This window comes from Pygocentrus nattereri, chromosome 7 (assembly GCF_015220715.1).
Source record: "Pygocentrus nattereri isolate fPygNat1 chromosome 7, fPygNat1.pri, whole genome shotgun sequence".
Lineage (NCBI taxonomy): Eukaryota > Metazoa > Chordata > Actinopteri > Characiformes > Serrasalmidae > Pygocentrus > Pygocentrus nattereri.
Genome location: NC_051217.1, coordinates 16,500,841 through 16,525,638, shown reverse-complemented (window position 1 = coordinate 16,525,638; position 24,798 = coordinate 16,500,841). Strand labels below are relative to the sequence as shown.

The following is a 24,798-nucleotide window of genomic DNA, read 5'->3' as shown; positions in this document are numbered from 1 at the left end:
CACATCTAGAGCCGTGACATCTGGTCATGCAGACACTGCTGTTTTGCACATTTAGAAACTTTCTCGGGGTTGAAGGGAACGGCTAAAACAGAAGCATTCAGATGAGCTCATGAAAGACTTTCCCCCTTTTTCCTCATGAGTTTGAGCGTCCTTTGAATCATTGATCCTATATGCTAAAATAAAAAGAACAGCAATATTTGTTTCAACCACACAACTGTCAGTTTCCCGCTCCCCTTCCACTCCTCTGTGTTTCTCTCTCTCTCTCTCTCTCTCTCTCTGACTCGCTCTGGGTGACAGTGGCGACAGTAGCTTTATCAGATGTGCTGTGCTGCTCTCATGCCCGTCAATAAGCTGTTAATGGGCTCAGACTGCTGATGATAGTGGCAGTGGCTGAAGAGCTGACAGAGATAAGGCCAGCAGCCAGTCAGAGAATGACAAGAAATGCCAAGACAGACGCATGTGTGTGAAAGAGAGAAAGAGAATGAAGGAGAGAATTGAAATATATAAAAAGGGGGAAGGAATGATATTCTGCCCATCAAACGTTTAAGGACACCTTGTCTTCCTTTGAAATTTGAGTTTTTTATTGTTACTTTTCAAATAAGTACGAAAACAGGGATGCGGTTTCACTGTTGTGCTGCTCTTTTGTAGCAGCAAAAGCTATTTCACTGCTAATGGCGCCCCCTTCAGTCTGCCAGATGTGAATGAGTGAGTTCCAAAGGAGTACTGTTAGGTACTTTGGATCTTACTTCAATAAACAAATAAAGCTGCCATAAAAAAAATAAATAAAACCGCAAAGGTTGATAATGATGGCATGTTGATGGCTTCTTTGACCTAATTTCTTGTCATTAAATTATTAGGAGTAGCTATTTGTTCAGTGACATTTACTACAATTTGCTACAAAGTGCACCTGATCCAATAATAATAATAATAATAATAATAATAATAATAATAATAAACAACTTTCGGCACTCCTGGTCAAAATACATTGATTTTTGAAGTGAAAATAAGTTATCATATCCTACACCAAGACCACACTTTTGCACATTTTAACGCACAACATATTAAACATATTAAGACAAAAAAATACATAAATAAAAAAATAAATAAATAAAACAATCTGGGCTGCGCAAAAGTGATAGCACATCATACACATTTCACTTTTTTTCACCCAATAGGCTAAACTCAATAACTGAATATAAATTGTGTCATAATTAAATGTGTTCCTTGTAGAGAATCATTTATTGTCACTTATGAAAAAAATAAAAATTTCATGTAGAGAGTTTGTATTACATAGGATTTTACTGCTTATGAACTGTTTATATATCGTCACCATCAGATTAAAACCTTGTATCTCCAAAATGATACATTTACAGAAGAAAGAACAACATTCTAAGCTTGTAATGGAATATAATGTAACAATATTTTTTCCCAGTAATGAAGCTTTTTTATTGGTCTCTTCATCATTTAATTTTAACGCAATGCAAAAGGTCAATGGACTTTGCACCACAAAAATGTATGTTTTTGCAAGACAGAGATATATATATATGTATATATATATATATATATATATATATATATATATATATGCATTCTCAATAAGAAGTAACAAGAATTTCTTGGGTCCGTATTTTTCCTTGATGCCTTCACAGCCGCCACAGAGACTTGTTAATATCATCAGTTACATCATGAGCACAATTTACTGAAGCACTGATTGATCAAACCAGGAGCTGCTTTTTAACTACATATAATACTGGGCGTCCTCTGAAAATGGTTGAACAAGCACATTAATATCCATAAAATCACTATCATATATATATATATATATATATATATATATATATATATATATATATATATATATATATATATAATAAATCATTATTAATATTCTATAAAATTGTTTATTCAAATATTAACACTTTTCAATAAATAAACAAATAAACACAAACTACACAAATAAATAGATTTTGAAAATGTGAAAAAGACTTTCCCACAGTACTGTGTATATGTATGCATATATATATTATGCATATATATATATATATATTTCCTGTAGGCCACCTAGGCCTGATGAAAAAGCCACATTCTATTAGCTGGGGGGAGAAAGTCACACTGTAATCCCCAGAGGAAAAAAAAGGTTTAGTAATAGCGAAAGCAAGGCCATGAATTACTTTTTCATTGTTCTTTAGCTAATTCCTGGAGGACCCCAAGAAACAGACAGATAAAAGGAATGTAAGATGGAAAGGAACAGAAAAAAAGATCATTTAGGGCAATGAAGTAATTGGGGTTACAGCTTGAGGTTCTTACTGCACAACTAAGTTCTGATGATTTTCACAGCAGGCCTTAGAATAAGCAAAGAACAAACTGAATGTTTTAAAAGTTATGGGGAACATTTAGGGACAACCACAAAGAGGGGAGTCACATGAATGAGTTTTTTTTTGCCTGTTGGGGTTTATTTGTGGCTGGAGGTGTGATTCCCTGTCATGGCTTAGGCTAGTGGAGCTAATTTCTAGCTCCAGGAGTGGGCTGCACACAGTTGTCATCATTCATCTTCTAATCAGAAAGGCAGGAAAAGAGAAAAAGAGAGAGAGATAAACATCCAGAAATATAGTACATATAGTTTCTCCTACTGTTTTCTTTCCATTCTCACCAGAACAGATACACGGTGTAGTATGTTAACGTTTGCAGACACCTGCTCATCCAGTATTGTGCCAGGAATAAAGGCTATAAATAAGGAGTTTGGCCCCCTTTGCTGCAGTAACAGCCTCTATGCGTCTGAAAAAGCAGTCCCACGTTATACTGTCTCTAATAACTGTGTAGTTACACATGAATACCATATGCAACAACACTGTAACTACTGATGATTTAGTCAATGTTATAGATGGATTACAGAAGTACAGCCTATGTTATTACATATGTGTATCACCTTCAGTTTTGCCTCCTGTAATTACACAAGTGTATCATCTACACAGGAACTTTCCTGTAGTGCAGTGTTAAAGTTATACCTTAAAACAAGTGGACAGTTCCTGTGTAGTTGTTATGTGGGTATTTAGGTATTAAGTAATGCCTTAATGTAAGTTAATACATATTTCTTTTTACTGCTTGCCAAAAACAAACTTCTAAAAAAATGTTCCAGTCTTATTAATTCTAATTACAAAAGTAATTGCATCTGTTATTATCCTTGTGTAATTACATGAGAGCAAATTGGCTGTTACAACTATTAAGACACACTTGTGTAATTACATGAGGCAAAACTGAAGTTGATACACGTGTGTAATTATATTCCATAACAGTGACTAAATAATTAGTAGTTACATTGTTGTTGCATATGTTGTTCACAGTTATTACAGACATTTAATATAAAGCATGACCGAAAAGGCTTTACAATAGATGTCAGAATTGATGGGAGCATTTGATTGCATTCAGAGTATTAAGGAGATAAGCTACTAATATTAGATGACTAGTTCTGAACTACAACAACTACAGTAGCCAAACTCTCTACTTAGTCGCTGAATGCTTTTGGACATTAAGTTGCCATGTTCTGCAATAGCAGACTGTGTGTTAAAGTGGTGAGTTATATGGCAAAAATGAGTGATACACAATACATATTATATATATTTTTTCTATGGTTTGATCACCTGAAACAGACATGACGCACAAGAATGATCACTTTTAAAAACATACATTAACATACTGTGGCTGTGTTAATGTCAGAGCCAGTCTTGGGTTATACATACAGGTTTTATCTTATAGCGAGAGGAGAAAATCAAGCTCTACTCTTGCTCCAGATCTGAAAAAAATCAATGTGTTTATGTTCATCCAGCCACTATGATAACCCAACATCATGGGTCTGAAAGGATGTGCAGCTGTCAATAAGTCCTTACTGAGAAATGAAAACAGAGGGAAAAGAAGAATATGTGCGAAAAGAAGCTTCTGGCATTCTCAGAACAGACTGACCATCCCAGAGTCCAGACATCAACATCACTGAATGTGTTCAAGTTTATGTGGATTGTAAGAAGCAGAACCTGCAACAAACTTTTGGAGGTGTGGAAAGATAACCTTGCAGATTTCCTTCAATTCAAAATAAGTCTCCTGAAAAGAATGGAAGTTGACATAAAGGCAGCGGTGACAGGCTAAACACCTTAACATGAAATATTTGAATTATTTTGAAGTGCTAAATGGGGGGATAAATGAACTTGTCGGTTTTTGGCTGGAAATTAAATAGATGAAGGTCTCTGACTTTTGCACCATACTGTAATTCATCATGATAATGATATCATCATATTACCCACCTCAAAGGAAAAATTGAGAGAAAGGATCATTGCCCAGCAAAAGCAAGTCTAGCATCTCTAGCAACTTCAATAAAATTAGAAAGAAAGGCTGCTGTTGGAGATTAATATCTGCTCTCTGAGTTTGTGTGAGTTTCCACAGATGAATCTGTGAGAATGAAAGACAGGATGATGAGATATTCAGACTGGTTCTCTGCTGCAACTCTGAGGAGTCATATGACATGAGATCAGTCCATAAACGCTCTCTCACTCACACTATTGCCAGATCAGATAATCCAGTTGTTGGAGTGTTTCTTGAGCGTTGTATTGCATGACCTTTTTGAAGTCTTTAACAAATAGTTTATTGAAAAATCTGGTTTACAGAGTTTTCCCCTTACCAAACTGTAGTCAATCAACCAAAAGTTCTAGAGTCTAAAGTTTGCTTCCTTATAGTCGCACTGGAGCTGCAAAGCTAATGTAGCGAGCATATAGTGTTAGCTTATACCCCATTGATTAGCTCCTCACAAACTGGACGCCTAAATCATCACACTCAATCTCAAATAGACTTACTCACACTGCATGACCTACTTGTAAGGGATAAAATACAGGGGGTCCTGGAGAGGACATTCTAATTAATCTCAAGAGCCCCAAATTAATCTGAAAGCCCCAAAATTGTGACGTTATAATATACATTAGGGAAAAATAGATTCTTAACGAACTAGGGCTTCAGCGCTGGTCTTCCTCGAGGTGGTGCTGTGGCAAACTGGTTCACTTAGTTGGTCCTTCATATCCTACCAAACCTAAGTATGTCAGAAATACCTCTAGAAAAACTATAGCTTATTTTAAAATCTGAAAACTAGTCCAATTTCTCAAGAGATTGGTGAAAAGAGTGAGAGATTTCTCAAAATAAGAACAAAAGAGGAGATGTGTAAGATCTCATAGTGTGGAAAACCTCATCATCAAACTAGACAAGAAGAATTGTTAAAACATGAACTAAACATTAACTTAAAACAAATGTTTTGCTGTTATTGAAGATAGCAGTGCCACTATGGCAAGTAAGTTAGCAGTCAACTTGGAACCCCCTAATCCCAGGGGGCACTTCACACCCTGCCTAGTGTTGTGTCTAAAAACAGGAACTGTGTAGTTAAAATCAGCAGTATTTGCCATGTCGAGGTCTGAATTGTGTATGTCTCCATTACTTATTAACTGCATTAGCCTCACAGCTACAGTATTAGTAACAACAGACTTTAGACACCAAATATGTCTTGGCTAATCAACATTTAGGATAAGAGGAAAACTGTCTGTAACTATAAAAGTGAACATGGTGAAAGCAGTGAAAAAGAGCATCTTCAGGACAGTGAAGCCCTACATCATGTTGGTTTACAACCCTAGATATTTTAGCTAGCAGGTTCACTTCTTCTTTTCCTCCTGCATCTCTTTCACTGTGTCCTAAGGGATTAAGCAAAGGAACAATACAAATGTGGTTCACAGCCTTGTCTTTGCATTACTAAAGCAGGTATCACACTTTGCTCCTCTCTCTGGGGATTACAATGTGCCTTTCTCCCCTCAGCTAAGAGAACAGTGGAGTAGTAAGGAAAGCATGGCTGAGGATGCTAGCAAAGATTACAATGTAAGCATTTTCATCTGGAAGACAGAACTTGGCATGATACGTCATGTAAACTAGAAACTGCTTAAATAGCACCTAAATTAAGTTAATGATAGCTTTTGAAGCAGGACAGGGCTTGCAGTAATCTTACTTGATGAGACAGCAAGTAAACATTCAGTCGAACTCTTACAGCAATGTTTCAAGTGTTTGTTATTCTGAACAAAAGTCAAAGAAAAGATGAACCCAAAAGAGGCAGTAAGAATGATTAAATGTTACAGCTTTGTTCAGTAAAGTGCACTACTTTTCAAAAGTTTGGAGTCATGTCATGGCAATTGCTATTTTTTATTCATATAATAACTCACAGTTTAGATCAACAAACTATAAACACAAACTTATTTTAAGAAAGATAAAATAGAAAACCTGCAGAGCAGTAGCATCATATTAGAATCATTTTTATTCATGTATCTGCAACAAAACTGCTTTCTAATTAATGAAAACAGCAGTGGGGAACCTTCAGTGTGCTCTACGCCAAAAGAACAGGCCTAATAATTTCTGTGACATAAAAAAAAAGATGTCTGTAATTTTTAATTCATTTTTACTTAATAAGATGATCATAATTGGTGGTTGGTTAGTGTAGTGGTTAACACCTTTGACTTCGACGCTATAGACTGGGGTTCAATCCCCGACCAGGGCAAGCACCCTACACTATACCAATAAGGGTCCTTGGGCAAGACTCCTAACACCACCTTGGTCTCCCTGTGTAAAATGATCAAATTGTAAGTCGCTCTGGATAAGAGCGTCAGCCAAATGCCATAAATGTAATTGTACTTATGCATTGTTATAATGCTTGTATTTGTTAAGGTTTAGTTGGAAACAAAATTATTAAATGAACTTCTTAAAACACCTTAAGGAAATTTATCTAATGTGTTTTTTGTCTCTGTGATATTTAGGAAGATACAGCAAAGCGAGCTTATCGATTATGACAGGGGTCGGCAACATGTGGCTGCAGAGCTGTATGTGGCTCATTTACCACCTTTCTGTGGGAGCAGCATTAGATTTTTAGGTAAAAATAAAATAATTCTGACACAGTTTTAACAATAAATGGTCTTAAAGTATAATGCTATTTCATTCTTTAACCCTGAAGATTGGCGCACAGATTGCTGGTCACCATAGCAGGGCAGACAATGGTCTTCCCTAGCTACTAATGAAACAGCAAAGAGAAAGATTTAAGACAAACATCAATAATCTGGACATGAATGGACTTTTTTGCATTTATAATTATTCCAGCTGGTTTCCTGATACGTTCAATTTGCAATGAGAAACTGTCAAACACTAAAAAGTCACAGAGCTGAAGCTTCTCACTTGCCACCTTCTTGTTCGAATTTTCCCGTTCCACCTTAAATGGTGCAGCAGTTACATTCTGGCAACTCAGGCACCATTTAAGGTTGAAAGGGAAAATTCAAACTTCAAAGAAGCTGGTGAATGAGAAGCTGACTTCAGCCTCGTCAAAACTGAACATTGGGAGACATTTTATAAGAAACTGTTCTACTTCTGCAGAAAAGTTTCCTGCCAGAGATGTGAGAAAACTGCCTATAGCTGAGCTAAAGCTTAAAGCAAAGCAAAGTAAGTTTTCATTTATATTACATTGTTTTTAACCTATACTTCCTACTTTAGCATATACTGAGACATATTTACAGCCAAGATGGTAAAATGGGCATACAATGTTGTGGATTCCAAGGTGGTTGGATTTTTATTGAATGGACAAAGCAGCTCTTCTTAACATTTGGGTTGCTGACCCCTGGGTTAGGACTTCAGGAGCTGAACCACTTACATAATTAGGAACTGACATGAAATTAATCATCCAAAATTCTGATTTTCAATGGGCCACATGTTAGAAATGGTAAAAAGTGGCAAAACCATGATAGTAATAAGATCCATGACTCTTCACTGAGGGAGTCTCTCTAAAGAAATGTCTGCTTTCAACATAGAACATTCAAAAACATTCATCTAAATAGCTGATTCCAAACTTTTGAATGGTAGTGTATACATATGCTTCAGAAAACACTGTGTTCTGTCCTGCTGAACTGCACAGAGTGAATACTGTGAGAGAGAGAGAGAGAGAGAGAGAGAGAGGGAGAGAGAGGGAGAGAGAGAGAGCTTAATCCTGTCCAAAGATATGAGCAATTATCAGCATAGCAGAAGCATGAGGATAAGAAGGAGTCGAAGGATTAAGGCTGATAATCCCAAAGAGGGACAGCAACCTCACACACTCCTGTACAAGGTCAACCACTAACTCTCACACACCATCCGTATCAACATGGCTGGAATGACTACACTTCAGGGAACAGTTCCGAGCACATGCATGCACTCTATGTATAAATATATAATGTGGCAGCCCTGAGCCATGTTCGCCATCTCGTTTGTTCATGGAGTTGACAGCGCTCTAATGTAGTGTTGCTTGCATTTACAATCAAGAGTCATACAGTCAGCTGACACAGGTAGCAGGCACAAGCACAGAGGTGAATGATATATACAGAGAGCAATAATTTATCATTGAAATGAATTGTATATAATTTAGTATGTTCTTTTAAAGATGCATAAATAACATCAGTAACAATTCTTATTAAGTTAATAACTGTAACATGATTAAAAGAATTGAAAGGTTACAATAGTTACACATGAATACCATAGGCAACAACAATGTAAATACTGATGATTTAATCACTGTTACAGATAGATTGCAGAACTACAGCCTATGTTATTACACATGTGTATCAATTTCAGTTTTGCCTCATGTAATTAAACAAGCGTATGTTCTACACAGGAACCTTCCTGTAATGCAATGTTAAAGTTACACTTCAAAATAAGTGGACAGTTCCTGTGTAGTTGTTATTTAGGCACTGTGTAATAATGGACTTGCAATGTAGACATTGCTTTGAGGGTAATGTAATACATTTAATTAATGTTATGTAAAAAGTTACATTTTAAGGTAAGGGGACACCTGCTGCTCCAATCTGATTACAAATTTTATCACATTTATGTTATTACCCTTGGCCAAAGTCAAAATAATACCCATGTGTACTTACATAGGCTGTACTTCTGTAATCCATCTGTAGCACTGACTTAATCATCAGTAGTTACAATGTTGTTGCATGTGTTATTCACAAGTAACTACACAGTTATTAGAGACACTTAATATAACGTGGGAGACACAAATGTGTTAAACACCGTTTTGTTAGTGCACTTGTCAACTTGTTTGCTGTCCCCTAGCTAGTAGTCCTTGTGCTGGCCAGCAGGAAAAAGAGCTACATGCCATAAATGAGTGATGGCAGATCAATAAAGAATGTTTTCCAAAACCCTTCATAGCCCTGCCTCTTCCTCGGAGTCATCACAATTTCAGTGTTATATCAAAACCTCGGAACACAGCTGTTTTATTTTGTTTCGTTTTTTGTTTCATTTGAAAAAGTTAGCTACCATCCACTACGCATGATCTTTATATTGTGAGTGGACCACTAAAGACAATCCAAAGGGAACAGGAATTAAATCTTGTTAGATTACCTTTACCAAGTACAAAATGCTTTCTCCCCCCGTAACGATTCACAAAATTCATAATTCAATTTACTATGTTAGTGATGTCTTGATTCAAGACATTTTTCAATACAACATCTTGAAAATGTGTTACACGTTAATATGTTAATATTTCTATTTTCAGTTCATTAGTGCATTAAGTATAGAAGTACAACATACAAGCCTCTAGAATGGTTCGTACGGGTTTCTTGCCATGATACAATGAGATATACTATATGGACAAAAGTATTTGGACACCTCAGCATTGCACTGATAGGAGCTTTTATGACATCCCATTCCAAATCCATAGGCATTAATATGGAGTCTTCCCTTTGCAGCTATAGCAGCTTCCACTCTTCTGGGAAGCTTTCCGCAAGATTTTGGAGAGTGTCTATGGGAATATTTGCCCATTTATCCAGCAGAGCATTTGTGAGGTCAGACACTGATGTCTGAGAGGATGAGAGGGCCTGGCTCACAATCTCTGTTCTAATTCATCCTATTTGATGGGGTTGACGTCAGGTCTTTGTGAGGGCCAGTCAAGTTCTTCCACACAAAACTTGCCCAGCCATGCCTTTATGGACTTTGCTTTGTGCACGGGGGCTCAGTCATGCTGGAACTTGAAAGGCCCAAACTGTTAGTTCCCACATAGTTAGAAGCACATAGTTGTCCAAAATGTTTTGGTTTGCTGAAGCATTAACATTCCCCTTCACTGGAACTAAGGGTTCTAGGCCAACCCCTGAAAAACAACCCCATAGCATTAGCCCTCCTCCACCAAACTTTACAGTTGCTACAGTGCAGTCAGGCAGGTAACATTCTTCTGGCCTTCACCAAACCCAGACTCATCCATCAGACTAACAGATAGAGAAGCATGATTCATCACTCCACAGAAAATGTTTCCACTGCTGCAGAGTTCAGTGGCATTGTGCTTTACACCACCAAACCCATATATTTGTCCATATAGTGTATGTTACACATAGTTGACACTTATGGTAATAATTATCATCATATTCTCCACAGCTATATGTTAAGATGCAATACATATGATGTGCATTTAGCCACATGCAAAGGTGTAAAACATCCATCCATCCATCCATCCATTTTCTAAGCCGCTTCTCCGTCAGGGTCGCGGGGGTGAGCTGGAGCCTATCCCAGCAGTCTTCAGGCGGAAGGCAGGATACACCCTAGACAGGTCGCCAGTCCATCGCAGGGCAGACACACAGACACAGACAGTCACTCACACACTCACACCTAGGGACAATTTAGCACAACCAATTGGCCTGACTGCATGTCTTTGGACTGTGGGAGGAAACCGGAGAACCCGGAGGAAACCCACGCAGACACGGGGAGAACATGCAAACTCCACACAGAGAGGACCCCGGTCACCCGGCCGGGGAATCGAACCCAGGCCCTCCTCGCTGTGAGGCGACAGCGCTACCCACCATGCCACCGTGCCGCCCCCAGGTGTAAAACAAAAAAGTGAAAATGTCTTCTACACTAAACTTAAATATGGCATTTTCTGCAGATTTTACTGCACAATTTTTATCTATTTGCTTTGCTGAACATATTGAAGAAAAAAAAAAACATGAATTACAAGGACATTTTAACTTATGGTAAATAAACTAATACATTGTTTCTCAGCACTGATTATAATCAATGTCCTTGTATTTCATGTTATCTTTAGCACAACTCACAGTGGAAACAGCTGTGCTCTAAAAGCCTGCATAATGAAAGCAGAGCTGCGGCCTGAAGTCCAGACTCCACACCCAGAGTAGAGCACAGTCATAACCCCAAACACACCCACCACCGGGAAACTGCCGCCTCAGGCGCTGAGTCAGGAGGGAAAAACCTGCTTCTCTTCAATTCTGCCTCCTGCCTCCCTCTGCTGATCAATCCTGTGTGTTTTACAATCCATCTGTCTGCTTTACAATCACACATTCACACTGTTCTTATTAAATCCCTGACCTTCTCCTGACTGCAGCGGAAAAAGAGACAGAAAGATTCAGTGTGGTTTTATGTGAACCTGGAGTTCAATATAAAACACATAAAGAGACTAAAAGAGCTTCTGATGGAAAATTCATGTATATTTTATTTACAGCAGATTCTTCATGATAAAATATAGGGGAAACGAAAAAAAATTGACAAGCAATGTATTTGAGGTGTCCCACTGGTCCCAATAAAACGCAATATTTGACACTATATTAATGCATTGATGGTTGATCTACTACCACATGGATCAGTCTGGACATCTGATTCAGTCTGAAACTACGATATCAGAGCTTCTCAAGGCAATATTTAATAAATTGGTAACAGTGATTTATTATTTTATAATACAAACCATTTTCAAAAACCAAAGTAATCCTGATTTTTTTAAAGGTGGAATGAAAAATTCAAATGAAAAGCTGCCAAATTTAAAGCCAACTTCAGCTTGGCTGAGTCACCCAGCTTAATGGACTGTCAGTGTGGCCTACACTGCTTGGGTGTGGTTTTATCTGCACTTATTTGTGGCGTACTGGTACAACAGTTCTGGCCAAACTAATAATATGGAGCTTGTGAACTGCCTCTAGATAAGTTTGACAAATCAAAGCAACTAAACACCAACAAGCATACATGACAACACAGCCACAACTAAACTGTCCATCTGGCACACCATGTTCAGCGCTCAAGTCTGAAGCCAAAAAAATATATACATTCTGAACAAAAACAATGTAAACAAAAAAACTTTTTGCCTTGAACAAACAAGATTAAAAAATCACATTGCAACAGAATAGGCCTGTAAGGCTTCTTTCCTCAGTTAATGGTGTCCCTCACCATACCCCATTTCCTCTTATCACAGTGCCGTTTTGATCCTGTTCTAGAGTTCTCAGTAATCCATATAGTGATAGGTGTTCTTGAAACAACCATTCAAAACATGTCAAAGCTACTGCAGCACCACTACTTCGAAGCAGGTGCACCAGTTCATGTCATTTCAGCAGATGAAGCTTCATTATGTCAGGACTGTTTCTAAATGTTTTTGAGAATCCTTATTTCTTATCAAGTTTTGACATTTACGACTCGAAGTGAAGGCCTAACTCTTTCGACCATGGTTTGCCACTGATAGTAACATATTGATGCAGATGACACTTGGCTGATCAGCAGTCAGTGAGTAATGCTGAGCACCTGACATTACGGTGCCCCAGATTGTAAGAGTGACTAAAAATCCAATATAGTTTGTTCAAAGCCTCAGAAAACCTTGTTTCTACCAAGTCTGTGCTCTTTCTTCTGCCATTACTAGTTCACAACGCACCATTTGAAATGTGAATAAAATGTGAAATGTGCATAATAATGAAGGTAGAAAATAGCAAACTTAAAAACCCAAACCGTCAAGCATCATAAGCTAAAGGAGTGCCCAAACATGGTCCTAAAGTCTTCAAATAAGGTATGCTCAAGTTATGCTCTGGTAGACCCATTAGGAGACCACATGATGCTCTCTGATAAAACTGAGTGTGGTGTGTTGATTAAAAAATGTTGAAAGTAGTGTGTTTATGTCATGGCTGTGGTGCACAATTTTTTTCCTTATGTGAATGTGAACGCAGGCTTGCAACAATGTATTGTTGCTTGAATTACTGAAATGTTGATGCACATTAACGGAACCATATTTTATTCACTGTACAAAATGGTTCTTGCCAAGGTGAAACCTTTAATCAAATGTAGTCAAAATATTTCTCATTTTGAGATTATCGTAACGATCTAAAACTGCTTAACTTATTATTTAACTTATTTCTAGACATTTTTACATGTTAAAACCCCTAAAAGTAGATAATGCTTTAAATAAAATAAAATAAATAAATAATAATGCTTATTGTTCAGTAAGTACTGGGACTATATGTAAACTGGCTTTGATATTGAAATGTACAATAAAACTTTGAGCCCTGACTATTTCAGGGGTTAAGTAACTTTATATTAGTCAAACGTTTAGCACTCTCAAAATGAGTAATATTTAGGCTGGGATTAAGACATTATTTTTGTTGGTCATGTTCATGCAATGTAAGTGGCTCATGCTTACAAAAAAAAAAAAAGAGTCTTTCATATGAGAACAAGAACATGTTACTTTAGACAGCTACATGACTTCCACCATTTTTTCCATACTTCTCTGTAATTCAATGGTGAAAATATAAGCAGAGCTGTTCAGATTGATCTGTTGTGAAATTCTCGGTTCTCGCAAAGTCAGAATTGTTCACCGTGGTGGTGATAGGAACTGGGTGTCCACCTCTAAAGGTTTCATCACAGAGACATACTAGAAATGGTTATGAATATGCTGCCTGAGACATTGGGCCTCATTCATCAACCATTCTTAAGAAGAAATTTCTCCTTAAAACCTTAAGTGTTTTCTTATTTGGGATTTATCCTTAGGTCTTTTTCTTAGGACCTTCCTCAAGAACAAATTTGAGAAAAAAACACAGCCTATTGTTTTGTTTTATGGGTTTGAGGAGGTCTGGCTTCATATTTTTGCCATATTTTTCAAAATGTGTTAATGACAGAGAGATATATGCAGGGCATTATAAGGCATAATAATAATAATAATAATAAGAAGAAGAAGAAGAAGAAGAAGAAGAAGAAGAAGAAGAAGTTACATTTATACAGCACCTTTCACAAACCCAAGGTCATTTATAGTCCCCAAATAAAACTTTTTCAGTTTACCTTCATCAACATGACATAAAAAAACATAAAAAAGACATGTGTTTGGATCACTAGTGGTTTGGGACAGTAAATAAAATGGCCATATTTGTGTTGTAGACATGGTGACCCCTGGTTCCTATCACCACCACTGTAAAGAAATTATAGTCATTTCTTTTTCAATAAAATATTTTACATCAAACCACTCTGAATGACTTTGTTTAAGGTTATTATTGTGAAAGATCAGCAGATTTAACCTTTAATAGGAAAACAGACTAAGTCACTCTTCAGCAATACTAAATCACATGACAATGAATGTATATATTTAATAGTTCTTTTAATTCTGCCATCAAATATTACACATGAATTAGGTATTCAATAAGGAATATTGGTGGAAATCTTTCAGTAAATATCTTAGCAAACAGCCTGTTCTGTGACAGACAGTGCCACTTGTGGGTGAAGGTTTATCTGCTGGGGGTGTTAAGGCTGACAGGGGTTGTGGTCTTTAGATAATGAGAAAGGAGGGAAGAGGACGCGTCACCCACCGAGAGAGTGGACGGCCAGCAGTGAAGCCAACAGGAGAGCCAGCATGATGATCCCGGGAAGCGCGTGAGAGATCAGGAGGAGTATGTGTGGAACAGTGGGATGGCCTCTTCAATCACAGCACTGTGGGAGAAAAACACACACACGCAGACACACTGATTAACTCAGAGCCGCAAGACTGACATGACAGGAGGAGAGAAGCAGTGCAATCCAGTGTGAATGCAAGAGCATGTTTATGTGACAGAGGAAAATCAGGCAGAACGCAGGAGACCTCTTTTGAACATCATCAACTGATGAGCTGAATACAAAATACTTACATATAAAAGGCAGATGATGCAAAAGAGTCTGAGTGAGTCATTGTATGTAAGGGGTGGGGGAATATGGTGAAAAAAAAAGATAATCTCACAATATTTAGTTTTACTGAGGACAAGTTTGGATGGACAGCACAATATCTGCAAAACAATCTTCAAAAAGGAAAAATCAAACAACTGGCATGATGATAAAATAGACTAATAGCAATATAAAGCATTATAACAGTATTTAGTTCAAGGGTAACACTTTATTTGGAGTGCTCCTTTGCCGATGATTAAGAAACTCTTAACGGATTATCAGTAACACATCAACAACTTATCAGTGAAGCAGCAGTAGTGAAGCACCTGAATGCATTGAAGTAAATGTCTTATTGATGTGCTGTTGATACATTTCTTACATAAAGTAGATTTATTGTTAATATGTAACTTACATCATGCAAAACCTAACCCTAACCCTGGCCCTAATCTTAATCTTAATCTTAATCTGAACCCAAAACCTAACCCCAACGTTCATGTTTTTGACATGTTACTGTTTCATTTCATGTTCAGTGTTTGTTTCATTTAAAAAGGACCACTCAAAATTGTGTCACCAATTTTAGTGCACATTTTCTATTTATCTGAGTTTAAAATTAATTATAAAATACAAAAGGTGCCATATCTTTTGCTCAGACCACATTATATGATTATGTATTTCCCAATATGTCAAATTCAGCAAAGAAACAGTAACTGTGCATTAAAATGTGCAGAAGTGTGTTCTTTTTAGTGAATGAGTTAATTTATTCTCACTTAAAAATCTACAATATGTAAAGGGACCAAAAGTGCCCAATGTTTGAATATGTATGTACTAAGTGTCCAAACCTATCCTTTAACATGAAAATAGCATTAAAACATTTTATGAAGAGAATGAACGAAAAATGTGACAAAGAAGATTCATTAAATTAACAGAACCTGATATGTGCATTATTTACCACTGTGAGTTTGCGTTTATTCAAGCTTAAGAGTGTGACAATTGAGAACTGAGCATCACGGCTGTCAGAAAATGACTGGAATAGAAAATGAACAGCTCAATTATAAGCACAAAATTATATCAACCAATATCACTGACTATCGGAATTTTGAGCCCCTTAAAATATCGTTATCAGCCGCAGAACAGTCATATCAGTCAGGCGCAACCTTAGTTTAGCCATACCCTTGTTTCATTCCCTCACCGTGAATTCTTCACAAACCATCTAGCGTGCATCATCCAAATGCTTTATCACACACCAGCCTTCATTAGATAGTCCAAAGAGCTTTCAAAGTGATTCTTCTGGGTCAGCTGTGCTTCCTGGCTGCCCAATTCCTGACCCATCAATGTGACGAGGGAGTTCGCACGTCAGCCAAGAAACAGCAGGGTTCACTCTTTTTCACTGTACAATGGACATTCTCCTCTGTTCTACAGTAAAATCAGGGGCTTCTCAGAAGTGCTGCCTGCCCTGTGGTGATTCCGCCTCCAGCCACGAGTCAGTGCCTCAGATCAGAGGGAGAAATGAAAGCATGTAGTAGCCTCCAGCCTCAGCTTGTAGTTGTATTCACAGAGCCTGCGACACGCCATGTTGCTGTTAACCCCGTTACAACCCTGATCCAAAACTCCAGAGGAAAACACTAAGAGGTCTTTGAAAAGACAGTAACTTGTTAAAAGCAAAGTATGAAAAAAATCAAAATACAAACGGGAATACAGGTCAAAATTGTGTTCTTAAGAATGGTTTGTTCTTTCTTTGAATAATTTTGCCTGCTTGAAAGGCTAAAATATGAAGGAAATGTATATGTAAGTAAGAGGTCTACAGGTCTGGGCCAGGGCCAGGATCAGCAGACTGGGGGACAGCTTCATCCATCAGGCTGTCAGGATGCTCAACTCTCTCCCTGCTTAAAACCAAGTTTAAGCCAAAACACAGGTTCCTGACCCCCAGTACTGAACTCTGACATTCTCTGGGACTGTTACGCACCCATCACTTTGTTACGCACTCATCACTTTAACTGCTCCATAAGCTCAGTCTAACTGCACTACTGTTTACATTTGCACTATTTATACCCACAGACCTTAATCTGTATGTGCCTTATGTCACTTTAGTGTTCATTTCACGACCTCTTATATTTATATTAGTTTTTATTCTTCTATTTTTTTACAGTTAATGTTTCTTTTTATGATTAGTAAAAATTTTGTGTTTTTTAGTGTCTATTTAAATTCACACTTTTCCTGTTTACTGTCTATTTAATGTCATTGTTACACCATCGGGTCTGAGAGTAACGCATTTTTTTTTCTTCTTTTATATGTGGATGTTCTTGTTCTCTGTATAACTTTCTCTCAGGGGTTAGAGGACAGATTCCTTTCATATTTTCACTGAAAGATGAAGCTGCCTAAGAATACAGGCCTTTTTTCCTAGTCTTTTCTCCTAACTTTTACTAAGGGTGCCAATAATGCTGGAGGAATCCTTTTAAAAAGGATTAAAATAATTGAAAGAAAAAATGTTGCTGTTTGTTTAAAATAAAAGAGTATGCAAACATTGTTTAAAAGTGTCAAAATAAATTACTCTGTAGTCTATGCTGTATACATATGGAAATCAAATGGCAAGACCAGCCCTTTTAAACTGTTTCTATGATGTTATGAAAACCAGTGCATTTATATATATACACCTATTCAGCCTACAGCACATCAGCACATTCATTCACAATGATGTTAACAGGAGTGGTTTTAATACAGGTCAAATATCATTCTAACAGTTACAGTAATAAAAATAGTCAACTTAATACTTATGAATAAACCAGGGTTGGGAAATTCTTGGAAAAATAACCAAATAGGAATGAGCATGGTACATAAAACCATATATGTATATGAAACCATAACACAGTGACACAAGAGCTTAATATAGCTTTCAAGAGCTGAACACCATCTGCTTTTACCACATCCTTTTCTATAATTTGCACTCTGACATGTGACTTAATGATACCACTTCTTCTGATAACAAAAAAATGCTGATGTTTGCTTTTGATATGGTTCATTGAGTACTTGTACTATTGTGCTCTACTGTGGTCCTATCAGCACTATTTTTAGCTGTGTACTTCAATTTTTGGTAGGCCTATCAGTGTCAATAATTGACTTTTGCATGTTAAATAAGTACAATTCAGTAAAATGGATGAAATCTGGTATTTCATCATTGAATCATTTAAAAAAGAATCCTCCAAGATTACTGGCAAACATTTGGGAAAAAAAGACTTGGAAAGAGACCTGTGTTCTTCAGCAGCTTCATCTTTCACTGAAAATATGAAAGGAATCTGTCCTCTAACCCCTGAGCGATAGTTATATAGAGAATAAAAAACTTTTTATTATTCAAAGAAAGAACAAATCAAGTGTCAAAATTCCAAAACCCACCTACTCAAATAGGAATTATTGTTTATTGGAAGTTAAATAAAATTGCTTATTGGTTAATTTACATTCACATGTGGTTAATCCTCTTATCCAGAACAACTTACAATATAAGTCATGCCAAATGTAATATTATAAAGGGCTTTAAACCTGTTTCATCACACAGTGCTGCTTCGTTTCTGCTTGAAATTTCTGTCTGCTGCTTTTGTTTACATCATACTACATCACTAGTTCTGTCCAACTTCAAAAACCTCAGTAATGTTAAACTTAAACTTCACAGTGAAAGTGACTCTGAGGTCTCTCGCTCTTATTTCTTATGTATGGATAAATGTAGGTCATAACAAAACGTCTACATTAGGGAAGTAATGTAGTTTTAAACTGATATCAAGACCACATGCCTTGAGTGTTTAGCGGAAGACTGATGAAGGTTGGTGCCATTTTAATGACAGTTTTGAGATAAGGGTAAAGCCCAAATGTTTCTGTAAATGGAAAGTCAAAACATTTTGAATGACTTTCTTTACATCTCAATGAAGGAATTGAAAAATTGGTGGAACTCCCCTTCAGCACACTGCCTGCAAAAAACAGACAGAAAGGATGAAGGTAGAGTGCATAGTTTTCTGTTTCTGAACAATAATAATAATAATAATAATAATAATAATAAGAAGAAGAAGAAGAAGAAGAAGAAGAATATATTTAACTGGTCAGCTACATCTGATTATCATAGGTTGAATGAAGTGTAATTTTACATTGTCACTGAATGTCTGAATAGAACATTTAGCATTTATTAGGATTAGGCATCATATATATATATATATATTACTTCTACTACTACAATATATAATACAATACACATTACACACTTAACATTACAGCTGTATATAGAATCCCACAATATCAGAATAACTTCTTCTACAATGGCATTTTCTTATACTGACAAAATCCTGATATGAGCTGTTCCAGAAGTGCTACCCCAAAAATGCCCTTTTCAAAAATTCATCAGGCTTGTTCTCTTCAGAGTCTGTGCACACGACTGATCGATTCTACTGTCTAAAAATTGTTTCAACTGTTTCAATTGTCAAAGTGGCATCTTCAAATCAGCGCACTGTTACAAATAGCATTTTTATTTACGTATATCATAAAACATTATAATGGGATAAAAAAAACAAAACATTTCACCATTTCACCATACTGGGCAACTGGATATTACTCATACAGTACGTCATTCCATCCCGTCAGAAGTCCCCTCTGTTATTTACTTCCCTCTATGGTTATTTTTGCTCTTGGTCAAAAGTCAGCCTGTCTGACCCAAATCCTAACCTCAACCATCGCATGAGAAGAAAGGGGAAAAATATGGTTTCGCATTACACACCAGGGAATGGACGATGTCATTTTCCCTGCTGTGTCAATGCTTAGCTGTTTCTCTTAAAACCTTTCTGTACCCTTTATATTAGTACATCAATTGATCATTAGCATAGAAAGTGGGGGAGATTTAAGAAAATTACTGGACTAGTAAAATATTCAAGAGATTAGTTCACAGTGCAAACTGAAACCATGCACACATGCTGTTCCACACTAGCACTAGATAGCATGACAGCTCTTTGATCTCACTGCCTCATTCATGCTCAGAAATCAAACTGCAACAAACAGCCAGTCAATTGCTCAATCAAGAATCAACCCACAAGTTCAAACAACAGAACAGCTTTAAATAGAAATATTCATCTGACACATCTAAATGCACAAGTTTCCCAAAAGTCAGCATTAGACACTGTGAGTCATGCAGAGAGCTTAGGAGAATCACTTTGCAGCCTGATGCTTTGATCACAATAAAAGCAGCTCCTAAGGCTCAAGTCTGAGAGCAGCACGAGTGCCTGAAGACCCGCAGTTGGCTGGAGTCAGCTCCGAACATGCAGCGACCAGTGCCAGGTCATTCTATCATTTAACCTAAAGCACACTACAGCCAAAACTCAGTCCCAGTACAAAGCCATGGATTTACTGCAGTCATAGCTTATGATCTCATATGCTAATGTCGTATACAAGTGTAAGTAAAACTTCTGCAGTCAGCTAGGCAATACTGTTAATACCGTTTTAAAGGGCCTGTATCATGAAAAAACACATTTCACACCTCTTGTATGTATGTAGTATGTATAATATTCACAGTTCATGTGATCCATCAATAGACAATAATTGTCAAAAACAGCTTGCTTTGAATCACCAAACCAACGCATTTACATGTTTCCATAGATTCAGTTTATCCCTACAGATGCATGTTGAAGAATACCTTTTGAATAAGGCAGGATGCAGGGCTGCCAATCATAAAGAGGTAATGTGCATATCCCAATCCTAAAGGCACAGAAAATAATAGCCTGCAAAGTTTCTTTTATAAAAATAAAAAGAGGTCAAATCGGAAACGTTTGTGTAAAAACAAATTCCGCCATTTCATGGCGCATAAAATCTCACAAACATTAGAAGTGCAATTCATGGAAAAAAGTAATTAAAGGAAAAAAGTATGTGGGCCCTTTAAATTCACACTGAGGGTTTAATGCCTATGAAACCTGCTGCACAGAAAGTTATTACTCAGAATGGTTTCAAATACATTACCTGGCGCCTGAGACATTTACAAGTAATTTGAGAAGGTTTTTAGAACATAGAATACATATTTTTAACATATTCATGGTGGAGGGGTACATGCAGGGAGCTATAAGGTCCAATAGTACATTTGTTTATTGTTTGTTTTGTTTACCTTTTTTTTTTAGTTACCATATTTGCATATAAGGCTAAAAACTCTTTGGGCTACAGTAAATTGGAGCCTAGCTGGTGACATCTCATATAAATAAAAATGATGTGTGGTCATGCCTTATTAACGCATGGGAACGAGATCCTAGTGCATGGTCATAACCTAGTGAGGCATGGGAATGAGACAATTAAGTTCTGGTCACAGCTTAGTAAGGTGTGGAAATGGGATCATGCCTTACTAAACCATGGCCATGCATTAGGATCTCGTTCCCATGCCTTACTAAGCCGTGGTCACTAATTATTTTTATTTACATGAGATGTCACCAGCTGAGCTCCTTAGAAAACTTTTTTTGTTGTTTAATCTTTTACTTTATCATCTACTACTGTTTCACCATCAACATTACATTTAACAACTCAGAAGACTCATGTAGGTCCACGTGTCATTGACTGTGTTGACATCACAGCCTTCAGTCCTGTCACCAGCACTGTAAAGAATAAATGACTTTGAATGACTTTGTTTACATCTCAACAATGAAAATGTAGAAAAATGGAAAATTAGACAAAGTTCTAGTTGAGTTTCTCTCTCTCTCTCTCTCTCTCTCTCTCTCTCTCTCTCTCACTCTATCTATCTATCTATCTATCTATCTATCTATCTATCTATCTATCTATCTATCTATCTATCTATCTATCTATCCATCCATCTATCTATCTATCTATCTGGTTATAGAAAGTCAGTTACAACTTCATACACTAATACCACAATGAAAGTCCATCCAGCCCCTTCTATGAAAAAGACAACTGTGCTAATGAAAGCGACTGAAAGCGTGCAAAACTGAGAATGTGTGTGGGGCGACACCCTGTAGTTTTAAGACTTTGTCTAGACATCTGTCTGGCGTATGAAATAGTTCCAGTAAGAATGCAAGCAACATGTGAGCTGAGCTGAGACAATCAATGGTTAATATATACTCTGGTACACTGCGCAAAGTATAGAAACCAGGCATTTCAAACAGAAGACATCCAACCACTGTACCAGTATACACAAAGGTTCTTGAGAATGAGGGATGCCTGATGATATCTGAATCATACCGGTCTTGGCAGATAAGCGTTTTACAAAAATGATCAGCACTGGACAGACTTTTGAATGCATACTGATTTTTTTTTTTTTTAAATGAGTTAATATCTCATGAGCTAGCTCAAAGAACAAAGTTTGGATCCAGATTTCTCTTTGAGCACACATGATTTAGCATGATGAAGCACTGATTGGACAAAGCACATATCAGATAATAAATGGTCCTTATATCACTAGAGGAGAACAGAGAACAACCTAGCACAGGGCACAATTTAACACACTTTGATGTTATTAAAGAAGGTCAAGCAGTGTGTGCTTCTGGCCACATTACCATATTTAAAAGGCCACGTTCTACCACAAAAATTCAGATCAATTCATCAGCATTTTAAAGAGATCTGCGCCAAAGAATGTTTTCAGGGCATATAAGTCATTAGGCATTTTTCAATGCTCATTGTTTTCCGTTAATGAGCTGTTTGTGTAAATCACAAAATCCATACTTTTATTACTTTAATCACCATCTTGTTGTCTTTCATGTAGAGCTGTTTAGCTAGGATTAAGTACAGCCTCCATACTGCAGGGTTAGTTGTAACATCCTGTTATGAATAAGAAACCTTTTGTAAACAAAGACAAATCAAGTCAATTTTGGCTTTTTGTTCCACATGTTTACACAGATTTTAAAATAAAACAGGGAAAACATCTGAAAACAGGGACTTTCTTCTACTTTATTAGTATCTTTCAGATGTTAGTATTTTGGTTTTGAGTAAGTATTTTAATGAAATTGACATTAACAGCTGGTAAAGCTGAATGTATTCAGAAGCAATGTTCCACACTGGTGTGTAATGTTTCTATTTGCAGTTCTTCATTGGATAAAGAATACATTTTTCAATTTTTCATTTCAATCTCATATCAGTTTTCATATAAAACACACACACACACACACACACACACACACACACATATATATATGTATACACCTATATATAGGGTGTGTGGGTGTATGTGTTTGTGTTCTTGTGCCTTTGAGGCTTTCAGGTTCTGAAGTATTTTAAAGTAGTTTTTGAAACTAAACGCTGACCAGCCAAGTCTGGTCCAAACATGGTCAGCAGAGCACGGCATTCATGTCCTACAGCTACAGGGAGCAAGTTTCAAATAAGAGCCAGTCTCTTTCCTTCTCTCTAGCGACCGAAACAGTCCTAGAGGCTTAGCGTGGAGGGATTCACTCCTTCCTCCTTCACGTCTGAAGCACCACCTCACTTCCACTTCCACCGTCCCAAACGCAGCGGCTGTAAGCTCGCGCTGGCTGGGAGAACAGAAATAGACTGTTTCCATAGCTGAATGGGAGTTTGCCCAGACAGGACAGCATGACTGACCTACCGACGACCATTCAGACTGCATTAGCCGGTAATGGCTTTAGCTTGTTTGAATGGGGCTGAATAGTCACGTCTCAGATTTCATAAAGTGGGCACTCCAACAGGCGCTCCTGCGGGGCTTCATGGGGCCACACTGAACTGAATTCGTGTCGTGGTGGTCTGGGTTTGTCGTTTTATTTACTGTTTCAGGCTGCTGAGTGTGATAAAAAGCTGTAGGAGTGGCGCTCCACAGGATTTCCCCCAAATGAGAGAGACGGTGGTCGGGCCTCATGGGGGGGGGGGGGGGCTTTTCCCAGCCCCGGCCACGTTGCTTTATTATATATCCAGCTTTCGTTCTCGACTTCCATATTCACTTTATACCGCGATAGTGGCCCGTCTTTAATACGGTCGGTTCCAGCTGTTGCGAGCAGCTGCTTGAGCTACTTAGCTTACACAAAGCGCTCTGTACCAGCCGAACTTTCACATGCGCAAAGTTTCCCAGCCCAGCGTTTCACACGGCGCACTAACACAAACGAAGAAAAACATCTTAAGCGTACTGGATAATGAACTTACCACAGCAGCAGAACCCAACTTAGACTGAGACCACCACCGGCCATCCAGCAGGAGTGATCTGATAAACACTAGACTCAGCCCAATGTGCTCATCCCCTGTTTGCTTTCCAGCCTTTACTGTTGGTGAAGATTAAACCGTATCGCTTCACAACTACGGCTCAATGTGGAAAGCTGTGCTATTTGGAACCGCTGATTCAGCCGGGGGATGGCTGTGGGCAAACGAAACCACTCCTAGTTCATTCGCTCGCTTTGTCCAGCGTGATGTCACTCGGGCAGGGAGATCCAAAGCCCGACCCCCATCACTCTGCCGTTTCCTCTCCTTCCTCACCAACGAGACTCTTAACGGCTTCAAAACAACAGCGAGAAACGAGAGTGAGAGTGAATAACGACAGCAAATGTGGAGTGGTCCTTTGTAGATGATTAATAACCTCTTAATAGGGTGTTAGTAACACATCAACAGCCTATCAGTGAAGTAGCAGTAGTGGAGCATCTGAATACCCTGGAGTAAATGTCTTGAAGATGTTCTGTTGATACACTACTTACATTCAGTAGATGTGTTTGTTAATGTGTTACTTCCATTACGCAGAACCTAACCTTACTCAAACTTACCCAACGCCTAACCCTCACCCTGGCCCTAATCCTAACCCTAACCTTAACCTCAACCCAGAACCTAACCCTAATCCCAATACTAACCTTCACCTTAGCCTCAAGCCAAAACCTAATCCTA

At 37.7% G+C, this 24,798-nt stretch overlaps 1 protein-coding gene across 1 annotated transcript in view; it reads right to left on the bottom strand.

The window, feature by feature from the left end:
- The window catches only part of cd276 (CD276 molecule), a 141,602-nt gene extending 117,302 nt beyond the window's left edge, over positions 1-24,300 (bottom strand). The window contains exons 1-2 of the mRNA XM_017714200.2: positions 24,073-24,300; positions 14,640-14,760 (exon numbers count right to left, since the gene is read on the bottom strand). Coding sequence (XP_017569689.1) covers positions 14,640-14,685 — 46 coding nt within the window. The 5' untranslated portion in view covers positions 14,686-14,760; positions 24,073-24,300. The remainder of the gene's footprint in view (positions 1-14,639; positions 14,761-24,072) is intronic.
- Positions 24,301-24,798: the final 498 nt, after the last annotated feature.